The sequence below is a fragment of the Lissotriton vulgaris genome, chromosome 2_1 (genome assembly GCF_964263255.1).
Source record: "Lissotriton vulgaris chromosome 2_1, aLisVul1.2, whole genome shotgun sequence".
NCBI lineage: Eukaryota > Metazoa > Chordata > Amphibia > Caudata > Salamandridae > Lissotriton > Lissotriton vulgaris.
The window spans coordinates 1,309,953,414-1,309,973,845 of record NC_141687.1 but is presented as its reverse complement, the minus strand read 5'-3'; the positions used below and the strand labels follow the sequence as shown (position 1 = coordinate 1,309,973,845).

The 20,432-nt window shown below is 43.5% G+C and overlaps 1 protein-coding gene across 2 annotated transcripts in view; it reads left to right on the top strand.

Annotated features, from left to right (window-relative positions):
* SLC49A4 (solute carrier family 49 member 4) overlaps window positions 1-20,432 on the top strand; it is a 530,561-nt gene that overhangs the window by 309,411 nt on the left and 200,718 nt on the right. For both annotated transcript variants that reach the window (XM_086957070.1, XM_086957071.1), the window contains exon 6: window positions 16,839-16,906. In XM_086957070.1, coding sequence (XP_086813196.1) covers window positions 16,839-16,906 — 68 coding nt within the window. The remainder of the gene's footprint in view (window positions 1-16,838; window positions 16,907-20,432) is intronic.

The following is a 20,432-nucleotide window of genomic DNA, read 5'->3' as shown; positions in this document are numbered from 1 at the left end:
AGAAAGGTCCCAAATTAGAGATCTGTCTTGACAGATTCATGAAAGTAAATGATGTCATTGCACAGGGGTGAGGCTTGTATGTGGCACAGCCACATAACACAACAGCTCCACTTGCTCCCAGTCAAAAAGAAAATCAACTTCAAGCTCCTCACAAATGCCTACAAAGCTCCTCACAATGCAGAAGCAGCATATCTGAACCACAGCCTCTAATTCCACGTACCCGCCAGACAACCTCTCTCTGCCCAACTTGCCCTGGCCACTGTCCCACGGATTCACAAGAACAGAACTGGAGGCAGGTCCTTCTCCTACCTCACCACCAAGACCTGGAACACCCTGCCTCTCCACTCCAGGCAATCCCTATTGCTGACCCAATTCAGGGAGGATGTCAGGACCTTGCTCTTCGACTGAACCTCCACACCCAGACGATTCCGCTGCCCCCCCCCCCTTCAAAAGGCCTTCCGACCCTCTAGAATGAGTAGTTGCGTTTGACAATTGATTGATTCGCGCATTACTTCCAGAGCAGGATTGAGTTAACAAGCAGCATCACAATGTGATGTGGAGGAGTGTGGCTCAATGGTTAGAGCGGCAGACCCTGATGCAGAGCTCTGGCCCGGGTGAGGTACCGGGTTTTTATGGACCCGGCGGTGCCAGGGGTACACCCAAAGACCTCTTGAGTTCTTCCTGTTTTGGACCACAGAAACACAGAGTCTTCTAGGTGATGTCAAGGATCGAGTTTATTGGCTGCAACCAGTAACAGGTATCCTAGAACTACAACAGCATGAAGCGCATGTATGTTCTCAGGAGACTGCTCGTTTTTACAGAACCAGCCTCTTCTCTTTATACTAAATATTAAGCTTCGGGCAAGAATTCCTAGTTTTACAGTTTGGCCATATACATATTTTCACTACAAAGAAAAAGCAGAGTCATGATGACAAGCCCACATTTTAGTTTGTCCAGTTCGTGATAGATTACCCGGCAAGGCCCAGAACTTCTATCAGATATCGATGAAACCCCAATAAAATCGGGCACCTCCTCCTTGTAAAACCAGTCATAAAGAAGAAACAGGGACAGGTGTGTGTGTGTGATTAGCGTAGCTTGTATGCGATGAGCGGTTTATGACATGTTGTGCCTTGATGCTAATCTCGCTCGGCCATTGGGATGGGAACTGCCCGAACAGGTTCGGCTTGAGGCAGTGGAGTCAGCTCGCCCAGGTCACAGAGGAGTCAGCAAAGGTGTACGTGTCCTTTCAGATCGAATTCGGCCTTGGTCATTTTGACTATGTAAAGGCAACCACAAAATGGATGCCGCTCACAAAATGGAACCCGAGGGTTCAAGACAAAAACTACGATTTTGGGGTGATTGCATCACTCGATCATGACGCAAATGCATAGGTATAATGTCCCAGTCATTACCGGTCTGCCGATACCAAATTCGTCATGATATGATGATATTTTTGACACGAGTGTAAAGCTTCGGTACCATACAAGAGCAGGGTCCAGATTTTTCAGTACCACAGACACTCCTTTTGCCCTTATATAGGCAATAACCTATACTCATGCTAATCTGAGTCCAGGTCAGTATACATAAAGTCATTGAGATGCTGTTGTAGCATCATCCTATTGCTTAGTTCATCTCTAGATACAGGCTTCCTTACACATGACGTAGCACAGAGGCCACATATTGCAGGAGCGCACTGCACACATAGACAGAACATGAACAGACCATCCCAATGACTACCAGAATTTTCCATCCCCAGGCAGATATCAGTTCCCAGAACCACCCCATTAATGACCAGTCTCCTTCATCCACATGAATGGATTCAGAGATCTTATGCAGTTTGGAGATGGCCTGGTATACTGTCGGAGCGTTATCGGGGATGAAAATGCAGCAACTTGATTGGATCACTTTACATACCCCACCACGGTCTGCAAGTATGACATCTAGGGCAACCCTGTTCTGAAGACTCATAAGGCGGTCAGACTGGAGCTCCGCAGTCAAGTTACTAAGGGCACCAGCCGTTTCAATTACGGCGGATTCAACTACCCTCGTCAATTGGCGAATGTTCCTGCTGTTTACCATAGGCCCCCGGAACGGCAGAAAACCTTTTGCGAAATCCCCAAACTCCTGTTCCGCAGTGTCGTCTTTACTCACGACACCCCTAACTGTCCTTGTCCTATGGTAATCTGCTGCGGCCGTGTAGGTGGGTGGCAACAGGAACGAGACAAAACATGTGCCCGAAAAGTCAGGGGGCAGCCATGTATATGCTCTGTCATAGCGGACGAAGTATGTACCCTTAGCTGCCAAGAATGAGGGGGAAAAGAAAGAACAAGGGAAACCCTACTCACAACGGAACCAGGATGAAGTGTTTATCCAGAAAAATAATGGTTCCTGTGGCATATCACTAAATAAATTTATGAATAAATTGGGCACCTAATGCCTATCATACTATTAGAAACAGGGTGGCAAAGAGAAAAGACACAATTGGGTCCGTATCAAACCATTCTTTATGTAAATTTAGGGTTGAAAAAAATCAACAATGCTTTAGACTACAACATATACTACAATATATACAGTGCAGTGCAGTGTGTCCCCAGTGATTTGTGAAGTAACCAAAGAAACAACTGTGTACATACAGGTGAAATATACAGGTTACAATTGTGATTATTTACAAGAAAAGAGGCATAACTCAAAAAAGATTATTTAAATCAATCGTAGAACAGATGCTACACAATCATAGGCACTGTATGAGTCACATTCGCCTCCAGTACGTCGACGGCGTTTCGACCCTTAGAGTGAGGGTCTCATCAGGACAAGGGGTGTGGGACGTCTAAAAAACATAATATATATTGTGCAATTATAATTATATGTAGTCGCCTTGAATATTAGTAAATATTCTTGGAAAGGTGGGGTGATTTACCTTAGAAGGGCCAATAGATGTAAAACCCATGCGTGTTTAAGTAAATGATTTTACTTACAGTGAACCCAGCCGGGCACTGTCAGGGGGTAGACAAGTAAAGGCATTGAATTAGCCACTGAGCCAAGAAACAACAGGGATACATATCCAAAGTGACACATAATCCACAACTTACCACTGTCATAGACTTTTTAGTGGTTGTAGTGTCTCTGTGTCAAAAAACGAACGATGACGCTGTTTGGCAGAATCACTCAAGGTTCTGTGAATTTAGCAATTGGGGTCTTAGTGAGTGGTAAATAGGCAATATCTAATTATTTATAAGTGCTAAATACTCATCACGTAGTGATGCCTACCTGAGCGCGGTGTATACTAGCGCAATCGCTAGAAACTAGCAGAACCTTGAGTGATTCTGCCAAACAGCGTCATCGTTCGTTTTTTGACACAGAGACACTACAACCACTAAAAAGTCTATGACAGTGGTAAGTTGTGGATTATGTGTCACTTTGGATATGTATCCCTGTTGTTTCTTGGCTCAGTGGCTAATTCAATGCCTTTACTTGTCTACCCCCTGACAGTGCCCGGCTGGGTTCACTGTAAGTAAAATCATTTACTTAAACACGCATGGGTTTTACATCTATTGGCCCTTCTAAGGTAAATCACCCCACCTTTCCAAGAATATTTACTAATATTCAAGGCGACTACATATAATTATAATTGCACAATATATATTATGTTTTTTAGACGTCCCACACCCCTTGTCCTGATGAGACCCTCACTCTAAGGGTCGAAACGCCGTCGACGTACTGGAGGCGAATGTGACTCATACAGTGCCTATGATTGTGTAGCATCTGTTCTACGATTGATTTAAATAATCTTTTTTGAGTTATGCCTCTTTTCTTGTAAATAATCACAATTGTAACCTGTATATTTCACCTGCATGTACACAGTTGTTTCTTTGGTTACTTCACAAATCACTGGGGACACACTGCACTGCACTGTATATATTGTAGTATATGTTGTAGTCTAAAGCATTGTTGATTTTTTCAACCCTAAATTTACATAAAGAATGGTTTGATACGGACCCAATTGTGTCTTTTCTCTTTGCCACCCTGTTTCTAATAGCATGATAGGCATTAGGTGCCCAATTTATTCATAAATTTATTTAGTGATATGCCACAGGAACCATTGTTTTTCTGGATAAAGAATGAGGGGGAGGTCTGAGACGGGAAGACATAAGTTTCAGTACAGACACTCTTCCCCAACTGAGCTCTGGGGTTTTTGCCATTTCCCTGCAGACATAGGCGACCCTGATGGGGTACTATCCAAATTGGGGAGGATTTCTGTGCTCGCTGGCTTTCGCTCAAGGAAATTCCACACTTTGTCATATTCCATCTACTGTAAGCCTGCAATTCATCTCTGGGAATCGTTCTAAACGTGTCGATGTCCCTGCTCATATTTCTGATTCCTGCCACTAGTGCCTTGTTGCTCGAGTTGCTCCCTGTGGAACGTGGGGGATATGGTTCGATGGCGAATAGGAACATCGTTTGAAATGCCCACAAAGAACCATAGTAGCTGAATGGCAGGACAAAATACGGGATACCTTTATCTGTCGTGTGTGGCATCAGTCCACATACCCAACAATTTGTCGTGTTCATTACAGACTGGTGTTGATGCAGGAGCTGAACGAATGGGTTATTTATGAATTCTAATCTTCTGGCAGACTCGTGGTCAGGTAGAGGGTGAAAAGAGTGCGGGGAAACAGTAGGAGGATGTGTGGGGTGTGCAAATGACACCCGAAAGGTGAATAAAGCATAGCCTATTAAAATCATCATTATACTACACAACATAAAAATGCATATTATTAAAAATCGCTTTTTCGCCATCACAGTGCATATTCTGGTTTCAAAGTTCGTTGGTCTGGCAGGTCTCTCCATCTTGGGAAACTCCATCCTCTAGATTGCTGCCCGCGGCGGGAGGTTGATTCTTCTAAGGGGTGCTTCTGTCAGTTTAGGGCAACTCCCTTAGACCAACCAGAACCGTCGACCTAAGCATCTTCGGCTGCACCCCAAAGACTTTGAGCAGCCGCGACCCTAGCAGCAGAACCGGATGGCGGTTCGAAAATCAAAAATGAGCAAGTTTCTTGGATGAGAGAGCTGCACAATCAAAAAGAAAAAAACTTTTTATTTGTCCATAGTCATAGGTCTTGGCCTCAAATTATAGCGACCTCTACCAGGTGCTGTGTGGTCTTGAAACAAGAGTTCAGGCTCAGCAGTGTTCAATCGAATTGACGGAGGCACAGCTTCTTGTAAAATGTTGTTGCTGTCCTTTTCAGAATTAGTTCCTTTCAGACGTGCATCACTAAAAAGCAGGAAACGAGGCACAGACTCAGCCTCAGAATCAGCAATTCCCTCCTGGGCCCAGCGGTCATACGGAAGAGGCAGTGGGACCCTCTTACAGTGACTGTCGTGCACCCAGTTTTTCTTTCCTTCCACTCGGACGGCGGATCTGGTCGAGAGAAGGACTAGATGAGGGCCGTCCACCGGGGCTGGTCATTCTTTGTTCACTGGAAGTTTTTCACAAGGACATAGGTTCCAGGATCGATAGGGTGTCCTGGGGCTTCAGAGGCCTGAGGTAGTGTGTCGTGGACGTGTTGGTGTAAAACACGCAATTTAGCCGTCAATTCATACAGATAATCAAGTAGTACAGGATGCTCTATTTCACTGAACCTAGTGGGCCTTGGCACTCCCCATATGTTGGCCGGGCGGCCGAACACAATTTCATGTGGACTAAGTCCCACTCTAGAGTGAACAGTCATTCTTGTTGATAGGAGTGCCAAAGGCAGAGCGTCAGGCCATTTAAGACCTGTGCTTGCTTGAATCTTGGCCTGTTTCAACTTTAACGTGCCGTTATAGCACTCTACTAATCCAGCTGATTGGGGGTGATTTGCAGCGTGGAACTTCTGTTGTATGCCTAGCCCTTCACACACTCTCTTCATCACTCGTCCCACGAATCCACTCCCATTATCACTCCAGACCATTCTAGGCATTCCAAACCTAGGGAAGAACTCTTTGACAAGGGCTTTTGCTGTGGATAAAGCAGTATTGTCCTTAAGGGGATACACTTCAACCCACTTGGAGAAGGCACAAACAACAACGAGTACGTATTTCAAATTGTTGCACCTTTCCATGTGGATGTAATCTAGCTGCAAAACCTCAAACGGATACGTTGGAGGTGCAAAATGACCAGCTGGAGTTGGAGTTCCCTTACCAGGGTTGTATTTCAGACACACCATACAATTCTTGACCACATTCTCTGCACACTTAAGGATTCCACTATTCTGCCATACTGGAGCCAACAACTTACAGATCCCTTTCACACTGATGTGAGCCATCCCATGAGCCATTGTCACCACTGCAAGCACATACGCATCGGGTAACAGCCATCTCTGATGCTCTGACAATTCAATCCAACAACCATTCGCATCCAATTTACCCTTGCTTTCTCTCCATTCATTCACCTCTTTCTCTGTGGCTTCTGCTTGGATGGACTTCACACTCTCAATCGTATCTTCACACATACCAATGTCACCAATCCATCTTGCGGGACCTGCAACATACATTCGACTCACTACATTCCTTGCAGTCTCTTTTGCAACTTCATCCGCAAACGCATTTCCACGACCAACATCATCCGTAATCTTTTTGTGTGCACTGCATTTCACAATCGCAACTTGTAGCGGCAAGGTCAGTGACTCGAGAAGCTCATTTACTAACTGACCATGTTGGATCTTATTACCATGCGACGTCAGGAACCCACGTTCACGCCACAATCGTCCAAAACTGTGAGCCACGCCAAAGGCGTATTGGCTATCCGTGTACACATTCACTCGCTTTCCTTTTGCCAACACACACGCTCTTGTAAGTGCAATCAATTCTGCCACTTGTGCTGAGTTGTGTGGGATACGTGCAGCTTCAACAATCGTATGCAAAGTCGTCACAGCATATGCTGCAGTCGTATCACCATTTGGCAACTTGAAACATGAACCATCAACCCATAGAGCATCATCACATTAAGGAAGAGGAGTATCTTGCAAATCTACTCTCCCTTTTGTCTCTTCTTCTGTCCTAAAGCAGCAGTCCTGTTCTTCAACCTCATCTGTTCCTACTGAAATGGGCAATAACGTGGCTGGGTTTAGTGTGTCACACCTCTTTATGTGTATGTGACTCGCTAGTAGTGTCAGCTCATAACTTGGACAATCGAGCACTAGTTAAGTGCTGTGTCTTTGTTCTGTTTAACAAAATGTCTACTGCATGTGGGACCATGACGATTAGCATTTTATTCATTACTATTCCAGCAGATTGACGAATACAAACACCTGCTGCCGCAGTGGCTCTCAAGCAACTCGGCAACGCTCTAGCTACAGGATCTAAAGTCGAAGAAAAGTACGCACATGGACGCTGTTTGCCCCCAAAAGACTGTGTCAGGACTGATAATGCACAACCTTCTTTCTCATGGACATATAATGTGAAAGGCTTACTGTAGTCGGGGGTACCCAACACAGGAGCCGAACACAACGCATTGCGTAATTCGGAAAAACTTTTCTGACAATCTTCAGACCATGGAATGGGATTCGGTGTATCTTTGTAAGTTAGTGCTACCAAAGGTTTGGCCAACAAAGAGAAATTCGGTATCCATTGTCTGCAATATGATGTAATGCCCAAGAAAGCACGCACTTCTCTCTGTGTCCTCGGGACACTCAATTTTGCAATTGCCTGAATTCTCTCTGGGGTCAGCTTCCTTCCCTCCTTCGATAAGATGTGACCTAAGTAGGTCACTTCTTGTCGACAATATTGCAGTTTTGAAAGAGAGACTTTGTGGTGCAGATCACATAAATGATGCAACATTGACAAAGTGGCTTGTCTGCAAATCTCCTCAGTATCTGCAGCGACCAGCAAATCATCTACATACTGAATAAGGGTCGCGCCATCAGGTAAAACAATCGTGTCAAGCTGTGATTTCAGAGCCTGACTGAATATTGATGGACTTTCACAGTAGCCCTGAGGAGCGCGTTTGAAGCGGAAACTTCGGCCTCCTAAATTGAAGCCAAAAATATCTCTGCTCTCCTCGGCAATCGGGATGCTGAAGAAAGCATTCTTCAAGTCAATCACCGAGAACCAAGTGGCTGAAGCTGGAATCATTGTCAATAGGGCAGTAATATCGGGAACAACTGGAAACTGTGGCACAACAATCTTATTCACTTCTCTAAGATCAATCACGAACCTATAAACAGGTGGTTGGGAAGGATCAGTACGCTTTAAAACCGGCAAAACAGGACTATTACAAATGTTGCCTGTTGTCTCTTCAATGACATCTTTCTCAATCAGATCATAAGTAATTGCTAACAACGCCTTTTCACCTTCGCTGGAGATTTTGTATTGGGGAATACGTGGCATTCTAACATTGGCTTTCAATGTTATAACATATGGTGCTATTTCCAAAAGACCCACATCATTGAAACCAGTGGCCCAAAGTATATCTGGAAGAGAAGACAATTCTGTTGGAATATTTTCCCTTGACAAATACATTGGAGAAACCACTTTCTTACCCAGTGTAAGTTGTACTCCCGAAGGAGAACAGTACAAAGTCGCATATAATCTCTTTAACAGATCCAATCCCAACAAGTTTTCACCACAACCTGTTGTAAGAATGAGGGGTGCTTCTAATTCACATGGCCCAACAGAAAGGGACATAGGACTAGAAATTGGGTTCCTAACCGGGGCGCCAGAAAAACCTACAGAAACATTCATTTCGCCAGACAAAGGTGCGCATGGGAGTTTTGAGTGCATAATAGAACTCTTTGTAGCACCAGTATCCAACAGAAAAGGTTCTGACACACCTGATGTAATCACCTCAACATAAGGGCCATTCTGATCTACTGGAACTGAAACAACTCCCTCTCTTTGTCCATGGCTGTCCTAGCAATCGTTACCCTTCATATTCTCATTTTCTGCATAGTAGTCATCAGCATAGTACTGAGCTGTCCTAGAAGACGCGTTATTCTGTTGGTCAAAACTATTCATAGAGTTCTGAGACGGGAAAGAAGGAGCATTCTGGGGGAAATTTCCACGACCCCTACCTCTAGAGGCTTGCTGAACACCTCGACCTCTTGCACCAGAAACACCATTCATACGCCGTAACAAAGCCGGACAACTATTCTTGAAATGACCCTCTTCCTTGCAATACGCGCACTGATTGGGTCCATACGGTAAACGTGGTTGAGAAGACTCGTTTCTTTGCGAGTTCCTCGAATACTGCTGGGGTTGCTGATAATCGTGCTGACTAGCAGTACGAGGTGGATAAGCTTGCTGCAGAAGGACTTTAGTTTTCAATTCTTTAGTCTTTTTATCTGCTTTCTCTAACTCATCTTTACGCCTATTTTCATAGTACTGGGCTGTGGCTAAAATCTGCGCTGACGTGGAAACAGCCCATGCACTCTCAGAATCCTTCAACTTATTACATAGTTCAGGAAGCAAATTATGCACAAATTTGTCGACAAACAATCTTTGGCCACCCTCAGTAGCCATATCCTGACCACTATGATCGACGAAGGTCTCTTCGAACCTTGTGAAAAAGTCGGACACATTTTCATCTTTTTTCTGTTAACACGCAGACAACTTGTCCCAATTCACACGCAATTCGGGCATTAAAGTCTTCATATATGTGATAATTCTACCAGGAAGCTCTGCTACCAAAGGATCGGGCTTAGAGCCACCAACCTGTCTAGCATCAGCAGCAGCAATATTAACCCATGTGTCACCTAATTCTTGATCATGAACTGCATGACGAATCTTTCCCCATAAAGGCTGTGGAACAACATTTCCAAACAACATGTCTACATCTGCTAGATTCATGATACAGGAGCTGGCAGTCTGTGATAACTCCTTATAATACCCTGCAGGACTTTTACGGGGATCAGGTAACGTCTGTTTTAGAGCCAAAACCTCAGATCTCTTCCAAGGAACATGTACCCACACACGCTGAAACTGCGGGGGAATGGCTGGATTAGCATTTGCATCACCTTCCCTCCAAACTGGGGGAACCTCTCTCATGGGATACTGTCGCGCCTTTTTCCTACCTGGTGCATCATGCTCAGACAGTGATCAAGAATTGCTCCCCTTACTCCTATAAGACAACAAAATTTCAATTGCTCGTTCAACGTCGGCACCCACAATCATGCCCTCCGCGAACTTGAACCGCAAACGGAATAATTCAGGCATGTCGTATTCCGGATCATTTCCCTCCAAATCTTCACAGAGAAATACACACATTTGTTCAAAAACATATCTCTGTGTAGATGCTTCCCACTGACGGAAGACTTCCATAACGGACTGAACGTCATACTTTACAGTGTTAGTAACCCATTTACGTGCTAACTCATTCAGTATTTCTCTCTCATGATAGTCAGGCAGTCGACTCCGCAACTGTCTACGTTCTGCGTTAGGGGTCGTCTTAGGCGACCCAAAGAAAGGTGAGAAAAGACCAGTGACAGTGTTTGTCACTCTCTGTCGAACAGAAGGAGAAGCTGGCGGAAAGGTAGATACGCCAGAAAAGACAGGCTGATGTAAAGCAGAGGTGGAGGCAGTAGCAGAGGGAGTATTAGGATAAGCAGTTGAAGCAGTAGGCGAAGTCGTAGGAAAAACAGATGGGAGTAGGTAGCAAAGGCGGCGGCCCTTGAGAGGGCTGCGCCGGAGGAGTAGAAACCAGCTGAAGAGGAGCTGGTGATTGTGGTAGGACCTGTTGTCCAACAATAGCCTGTTGCACAACCAAAGGTTGCTGCGGTGCTGTAGCACTTTGCGCATATGGAAGTGGTGAACTCAGCAAATGAGACATTAAAGGATCCTTGTCAAGTTCGTCTTTTGAACCTCGTCCTTTACGTGGCAGAACTGGGTAGCATTTATCTACTGCTAGCTTCTTACTTCTAAGCGTTTGTTCATTCTCTTGCTCTTCCTCATTATCCGTGAATGCAACGACGGCTTGTACCATTGACATACCTCTTTTATTTTTCTTTGCTAATTTCATTTCTTTCTGTTTGGCTTCTTTGCGCCATAGGCGAAAAGAGTCAAACATCGCCGGCCGGGCTTTCTTCTTGAAAAGTTTGACCTCTAGATTATCTAAAATCTCTGTGTCGAAACTACCATATTGGGGCCATTTTAAAACACCATCGTTTCTGGTGTATCGGATCAACACTTCATTATATGTGATAGGGCCTACGCCATGCTTCAAATAGATCCTAGTGGTAAGGGATCACATCATCTTCCACCAGCTCTCTGCATGCGAAGCACCATCAAGTGTTTTTCTATGCTCTTGTGCAAAGCAATATAAAACGTGCCTAAAGCCAGAACTTGGCCGCAGCTGCATGTATGTTATGTCTAGGAACGTGCGAAGATCAGACCTCACAACAACGACTGTGTTGAGATATCCTTGAAGGTTTCTGCACTCACTGTACAGACACAGCTCACCAAGCAAGGCTGATATCAGAGTAACAACATATTATTCTCGCATGAATCAAAACATTCTACTAGGCTCAAAGCTAAAGCAACAGCAATGTGTTGTGTGCAGAAGCAGCAGAAAGGTAAAATTGCGTTTAAACTCCTAATAAGCTCATGCTAACTTAACACAGCATATAGGCAATGTATATCTATATGACAGGGTGAAGTGGTGCAGAATAAAATTATAACTGACTAGTCCTGTGTATTAAGATCTGCTATGCATTGTCCAAGAAGGCGCCTCCTAAAAGTATGAGAGCTCATTCTACCAGAGTCGAGGCTGCTCTCACTGTGGTGACACACAAAGCACCGTTGTCAAACATCTGTCAAGACAAGGATGTCACTTCCTATTTCCAGTAAATTGACAGCCTGATCAGCCAAATGGTCAAGTTTTTCTGTTCAATCCTGCTGTACTTTTTGGTTTGAGCCATTCCACAGACCCACCACCTTAGGGGAGAGGTGTGGCTCCGCGGCCAGAGCGACTGACGCTGGAATCTGGGGATCACGGTTCGATTCCCGGCTCCGGCTACAGATTAGCCCAGCACCATGTGGCTCTGGGAAATAGTTTGCTTAATCTTCCCAACGACCCCCAGCGCCTGGAGACCCTTACGGGTGATTGTTTGCGCTTTACAAATGTGAATTATTATTATTAGGATGTATTGCTTTGGTATCTATTCACAAGGTGAGGAATCTGCGGTTAAATGTATCAAACACAAGACATACTTTCCTTTGGTAACACTTATTCTGGTGAATATTCTGACTAACTGTAGTTTCCTCACCACCCTCCCACATTCCTGTTGTGTAGAATAGGCTGCCTTCTCCATCAATAGAAAGGTCCCAAATTAGAGATCTGTCTTGACAGATTCATGAAAGAAAATGATGTCATTGCACAGGGCTGAGGCTTGTATGTGGCACAGCAACATAACACAACAGCTCCACTTGCTCCCAGTCAAAAAGAAAATCAACTTCAAGCTCCTCACAAATGCCTACAAAGCTCCTCACAATGCAGAAGCAGCATATCTGAACCACAGCCTCTAATTCCACGTACCCGCCAGACAACCTCTCTCTGCCCAACTTGCCCTGGCCACTGTCCCACGGATTCACAAGAACAGAACTGGAGGCAGGTCCTTCTCCTACCTCACCACCAAGACCTGGAACACCCTGCCTCTCCACTCCAGGCAATCCCTATTGCTGACCCAATTCAGGGAGGATTTCAGGACCTTGCTCTTCGACTGAACCTCCACACCCAGACGGTTCAGCTGCCCCCCCCCCCTTTCAAAAGGCCTTCCGACCCTCTAGAATGAGTAGTTGCGTTTTACAATTGATTGATTGGCGCATTACTTCCAGAGCAGGATTGAGTTAACAAGCAGCATCACAATGTGATGTGGAGGAGTGTGGCTCAATGGTTAGAGCGGCAGACCCTGATGCAGAGCTCTGGCCCGGGTGAGGTACCGGGTTTTTATGGACCCGGCGGTGCCAGGGGTACACCCAAAGACCTCTTGAGTTCTTCCTGTTTTGGACCACAGAAACACAGAGTCTTCTAGGTGATGTCAAGGATCGAGTTTATTGGCTGCAACCAGTAACCGGTATCCTAGAAGTACAACAGCATGAAGCGCATGTATGTTCTCAGGAGACTGCTCGTTTTTACAGAACCAGCCTCTTCTCTTTATACTAAATATTAAGCTTCGGGCAAGAATTCCTAGTTTTACAGTTTGGCCATATACATATTTTCACTACAAAGAAAAAGCAGAGTCATGATGACAAGCCCACATTTTAGTTTGTCCAGTTCGTGATAGATTACCCGGCAAGGCCCAGAACTTCCATCAGATATCGATGAAACCCCAATAAAATTGGGCACCTCCTCCTTGTAAAACCAGTCATAAAGAAGAAACAGGGACAGGTGTGTGTGTGATTAGAGTAGCTTGTATGCGATGAACGGTTTATGACATGTTCAAATCAAATCAATTATCTTTATTTAGATATAACACATATATCTTTAAAAGAAGGTTACAAAATTCACATTGTGTATCAATAAATAAGATTAAAAAATCTTGAAGAATAAAAACATGGTCAGTTAACAGTCATTATAAAAACGGAAATTGTCTTCTCTCAAGCCTCTTTAAATAAAATAGAGTAGCTTGAAGCATGATGTATAGGGAAAAAAGTCGTCTCTTCCTCCCTTTTATATTATACTCGGCATCAATGGTATCCTACTTTTAGGAAGCAGCCGACATTCCTGAGGTTACTGGTCATTTTATTTTAACCTCCCTAAGAGTTGGAAAGTGGGAGGGGCACTTTAGCAGGGCCTCTTTTGATTGAAATTACGGTATGCTTGCAGAATGAAGTTTATGAGTCTTATGTTTAGGGATGTGTTTTCCGGATTTAAAGCTACCATGATAGCTTGCCTGCAAGTCCTGGCACCCAGCCTATTCCATTCTGGTTTTAGTCTCCGCCTGCGTTCTGAATTAAAAGCTGGGCAGAGGCAGATCACATGCGACATAGTTTCAGCTGTTTTGCCACACCCTCTACAAGTTAAATCTTCAGCGGTGCGTCGCCAGGAGGGTACAGTTTGGCCATATACATATTTTCACTACAAAGAAAAAGCAGAGTCATGATGACAAGCCCACATTTTAGTTTGTCCAGTTCGTGATAGATTACCCGGCAAGGCCCAGAACTTCCATCAGATATCGATGAAACCCCAATAAAATTGGGCACCTCCTCCTTGTAAAACCAGTCATAAAGAAGAAACAGGGACAGGTGTGTGTGTGATTAGAGTAGCTTGTATGCGATGAACGGTTTATGACATGTTGTGCCTTGATGCTAATCTCGCTCGGCCATTGGGATGGGAACTGCCCGAACAGGTTTGGCTTGAGGCAGTGGAGTCAGCTCGCCCAGGTCACAGAGGAGTCAGCAAAGGTGTACGTGTCCTTTCAGATCGAATTCGGCCTTGGTCATTTTGACTATGTAAGGGCAACCACAAAATGGATGCCGCTCACAAAATGGAACCCAAGGGTTCAAGACAAAAACTACGATTTTGGGGTGATTGCATCACTCGATCATGACGCAAATGCATAGGTATAATGTCCCAGTCATTACCGGTCTGCCGATACCAAATTCGTCATGATATGATGATATTTTTGACACGAGTGTAAAGCTTCGGTACCATACAAGAGCAGGGTCCAGATTTTTCAGTACCACACGGGACCAGGGTTCAATTCCCGCCTCGGCGGGTCTTGGTCTCGATTTCCTCAGACCTGACAATTCTCGCCTCGTGCCTATTCTAATCATGGGCCCCACGCTGCAACTCTGGGCAATAGCTTGCTTAACCTCCACACCGGCCCCAACAGCGCTAGGATGCTTTGCTTCACCCTGGGGGTGCCCAGGAGTGGACACTTCACAGGGAAAGCCAGGATGGGTTCCTCAGCGGTATGAGTAATAGCGCCAGGAAACCGCTTGGTGACAGTGCGCTCTACAAATACCTTGACATTTACATTTACATTTACAATGCCACCTGCTGGTGTGCAGGAGCAATGCTGTGAAAATTCTCCAGATCCATTCAGACAACAGGGGCTATTCACAGGATGGGCAATCTGCAGTTAGAGTATCGAGCGGAAGGAGCATTACTGAAGGTAAGTAACTTGTTCATCAAGGTGTCTGACCCAGAGCTCTATATCAAGTCTATTATGTTACAGCACAGCTTGATGCATGCCAGTGCAATGCTATAAATCGCCTAAATAATTAGATAATTATGGTGTTTTTCTCAGGGAGCAACACAATTAGGAGGGGAGCCATCAGTGGGAATGTGTTGCTGTATTACAGTTTGAGTCGAGTCCCATATTCTGTCTCCCTCATCATCTTCAGGGATACCTTAGCATTAAACTGCTTGAGAGAATGATTTTTTTTCTAATTCCTACTTTCAGGATTTATGGCTGGAGAGACTTTTTGTAAGCTCCTTTAATTTCTTATTTAATTTAAACAAATTACATGACTACTATTCTAGTTACTTAACAGCAAATTAAACATTGTATATGTTAAATTCATTACCTATTTATACTACTGTAATTTTAAATTACTCTTCCCTAAATACCCCTTAGTACCTCGTATCCTTACCATTCCCTGAACACTACAGATCCTTCCTATCCATTACCGCTACCCTTCCACGTACCCTAAAAGCCCCTTCCTACCCCCTTAATGCTACTTATCCTGGAGACCTAAAAAACACTTACCCCATAAAGCTACACTTCCCTGAACCCACTACTCTTCTGTGAATTATAAATGTTGCTATCCTTTAATGCTACCCTTGTCTGAATCCTAAAAAATCCAAACTGCCCCTTAACACTACTATCTCATAAACCTTAAAAACACTACTCCTTAACACTAATATTCCCTGCACCCTAAAACTCCATCAACCACTAATAATGTCTGTCACACTGCCCTTTGAAACCTAAAACCCCTTACTACTGCCTAATGCTACCCTTCCCTGAACCCTAAAAGCTCCTTACCACCCCTTAATGATACCCTTCCCTAAACCCTATAAACTCCTTAGCTACCATTCCACTAAAAGCCCATTCCTACCTCTAAACGGTACCCACCCCTGAACCTCAAAAACCCTTAATATGCATTAACACTATCCTCCCCTGAACCCTAAAAAGTACTTGCTATCCTTTAATGCTACCCATCCTTGACAAATAAAAATCCTGTATGATCGCTTAAAGTTACCCTTCCCTCACCCTAAAATCCTATTTACAATAATTTTCCTTGAGCCCTACAAACCCCTTACTGTGCTCTGTTACCCAACCCTGAACCCTACAGAACCCTAACCACCCTTAACTCTATGCTTCCTTGAACCTTCAAAATCAATATGTACCTCTTTATTGTATCCCCTCCCCCGTGCCCAATCCCTAAAACAATGAATACCGCTTAATGCAGCTACCATAGCTCTATTAGGACTACATTCTGCTGTTTATGTACAGTGGAGCTATGCTGCATTGTCATTTGGGTGAAATGAGCACCCCCCTCCCTTAATGGAGTAATTAACAGAATGTTGAAAGTTTAGCTGTTATACTGCAAGTCAGTAATAAATACCGTTACCATAAATAGTGCACATTTAGAAATAACATGTGCTGGCATTGGGTCAGCCTTTAAATTCTCAATTATTACAGATGTTTCATGTACTGATCCCCTTTACATTTTTTTTAGAAACTTTATTTAAAGTTTTGCACAATAACATAATACCGGTGTGCAACCAATACCAGCAAAATAAATCATCTCGTCATGTAACATGGTGGTGCAGTTCAAGAAATCGGTCCAACCGCTGATTCCCCCCCCCCCCCCCACCGTCACCCTACCAAAAACCGTATTCATACTTTTTTTTCTAGGTGAATGCCGGCTGGATTGGATTTTGGTCGATTGTTGGAGGCTGCGTTGTCGGGATAGCTCTGGCAAGGTGAGAGAATTAAGTTTTAATCTTTTATGAATCGCTTAAAAAAAAATCTGCGGTAGCTTTTAATGCAAGTGATAAAAACAACAGTAGAAAATAAATCCACTTCCTACCGTTTCTTTTTTTCAATGTTCTAACGATGCAGTGTACAATCACTTTACTTTCAGAGAATTACCGTAAATTACTAGGCGTGCATTCACATCATAGTCAATATAGGCTAGTATTGTGTTTTTTAACAATAACACATGTCATGTCCTGTATATAGTGTACTGTCAATATCACCAACCTATATGTCACTTTTTTCACCACGGTCATTTATTTCTCACTACAATTGAATTTGTAAATTGTGACCCTCCTAAAATATTTGATATTCAATTTCGAATACATTATTGAAATTCTGATTTTGGTGTGTGTTATTTCATTTATTGACATATGTGTTATGAGTAAGTTTTTACATTTTGAATATCCTAAACAATTGAAAATCCCCGACAGAACCAATTGTTAGAGTTATATTTATACCCAGGTTCTGAGGGACACCGGGTCATCCCATTATTTTTATTACTTTTTTAACAATAAGGCAGACCTTTTCCACACCACACCTATAACTTTTTACAGTACTTAATGTATAAACAAATAACGTGCAGGGGTCCAAACGGGCCCCGTCACAAGTGCTGCTGAATGTTGGGATTGCCTTCTGTTCCACCAGCCTACTACTCTTTCTGTACATCTCGCTCTTGCGAGTTCTTGTTCATGTCTGGCTTTCTCCCTTTTTACGGTTTTCCCATCTTCGTCCACCTCCTCGCCATTTTTTTTTACCTTTTTCTCACTTTTTGTGTGTTAAAGTCTGATGATTCAAAACAAGTCTCAGTCACCATAAATGAGTGCCACTGTCCACTAACTGCAACAACCGGCACAATTTAAACACTGCCTTTTTCTTATTCCGAAGGTTTTTGGGAGTCTTAGCCTTTTTTTAGCAGTAACGAAAATACCCTGCTGAATCAGCAATTCATGCAAATCTCAACCTTTATGGTAGATTAATTCACTTAATATATAGCTCAGTTTAAGACAGAAAAATGCCTAATGTCTTTATAACGACAGCAAAATTGATTTCAAACCATGCAGCGAGACCTGTATTTTACTGAATTCCGATCCTCGCTTTTCAGTAAATTAAGAAAAGCTAATGGTCTGGCTCTAAATACGACTTTCCAATTCTGGATGTATACAGTCGAATAGTAGGTTATGCATTACAAAGGATGGTATTTGTCACTTTTGATGGGTAATGGCTCACTCTGGGCCTATTCAGCGTTTCTCCTCATGACTTGGAATCAATGACGTGTTCGTCTCTAATCTGCTGAAAGTTGTTATTAGGAAAATTAGGTCATAATTCTTATCAAGTGGGACAAACTGATGTATTAAACTTACCCGGGCTACCAGTTTTCCATATTGTACTTTGTTCTAAACGTTACTAATTTGTAAAGCAGTGTTATTTAACCCATTTTTTTTGGAAACCAGTGTGCCAAAATCGAATGAATTTTGACACTTATCCCCGCATTTTAGTATTTAACATAAATGTTGGTCCCTTGTTTGTTTTCTCTCTGACTGCGGAAAACCTATTATTTCTAATAAATAAGTCAACTTATTCACCTGTCTGAGAGCCGTATGTGTAAAATTGTGAAGTTCGCGTGAGGAGACGCCTATCTCTCGTGGTCCTAAGTGCAGCCCCAGTGTACTTCCTGTGCCATGACTGACTTCTGCATTTAGATATGGTTGCTTTAGAAGTAGCTGCTAGATATTGTTCAGGAAAGATGTACAGACCATCCATGGGGATGCGCTCTGCAGGTTACGCTGTCCATCCCAGCCCTATTTAAAATGGAGGCAGGGTTGGACTGGTCAAACTGGATGCATGGAAAACCCCTGCAGGCTAAGCATCAGAATTCTTATTCCTAAATGATAAGTGTTTGCTGAAGGGGAATGAAGACTGTATTTAGCTCAAACATGACTTCAGTGCCACGAATTATACAAATCCACTAAAGTTAAACACTTACACTTTAAACTCACACACTGACCAGGCGTAACAACAAGCTAACACAGTATTCACTGTGAACAGTGACAAATATTTAGGTAGTTCACTTCAGTTGTTTTAGATAAGCTGTCCTAATTTAAGAAGAACCTTCTTGAGGAGCAGCAGATCAAATTCCCAAAAATTCTGCAACACATGAATCCGCTTCTGATGAGAAAGTAAACCAGGAAACTCTATTGCTTGCTTCGTATGTTGATCTGCATTTTGGAGGGCTTCCCGAGCAAGAGTGAAGCCAAGACTAAGGTCTGGTACTTTGAGGATAAGTGCCTCCCCAACTGCTTTTCCGTTTGCCTACGCCACTCCAGGTGAGCTCCACCGCTCACCTGGCAGAAAGTAAGGAAGCTAGAATGCTGGCCATCTCTTCTCTCATTCACCCACAAGTCCACACTTTCAATGGTGTAAACCACCATAATATTCTCCCACTGCTCGGAACTGATTTCCAAATAGAACTAACAAAAGTATAGTGATAGCACATTTGGCTTTCAGAGCTACAAAACCAGATGGGCAAAAATTGATGGTGCTCACAGTCAGCCAAAAAGCCACTGAAGTTCAAGGTCCATTGCATCAAGCATACTGTAAAGTGAGGCAGAGGGTCAGAAAACCCTAAAAATATGCATCCCACCATGCATTGTCCCAGCATCTTGCGGTCAGCAACAACATATTTGATCGGTCAGCAAGATTTTGGATGGTTGAAACATGAAGGCACATCCCTCAGAGTCCTGGGCACCAAGCTGTAGAATGTCTTTAAATAATTACTTGTGGAGGAATTGAACCACTTTCGTCTATAGAAGGGTTAGCACAGTGAGCTGTTCAAGCTCGGCTTTAACTCAGTGCCTCGCAGATAACAGGTTACAACTGGAGTATTGTTCTGATGGATCCTACCCATAGCTGAATGGACACTACATTCCTGCATACTTGTGATGGCACACAGTCTGCAACAAGCACTCTGAGCAATGTGAAGTGATTGGAAGGAGGCCTGTGCCTCTGTAATGTAGTTCCTATATTCCCAGTAGGCTCTGCGCATTGGAATAATATACACTATAGGTTTGACATAGGACTGAGGTCAGTATGTCTCTATCGAGTATACTAAACTTAATTGTGAGTGCCAGCTAGCTCAGAGGTCACTAGAAACTTTGTAGAATACACAAGAAGGGATTAGTTTCTGACAACCTCATAGACATGACAACTTTGTTTCCCCAACAGTTAAAACATATCTTCAGAGTCGTGGAAACAATAGATAACTATTTTACTCAGTCAATTGTGCATGCTTCGTTTCTACAGATTTGCAGAGAAAATAGAGAGACAGGCATTTCAATAAAAGGGGTTTATTGAACAGTCTTCTTTCTCATGCAAGAGAGGTGCACTGCTACAATCGTTAGACAGAATGCAAAGTATAATGCGTACAGCATAAACAGTAATATAAAATAATACTGTAATAGCATTGTCTGGTGC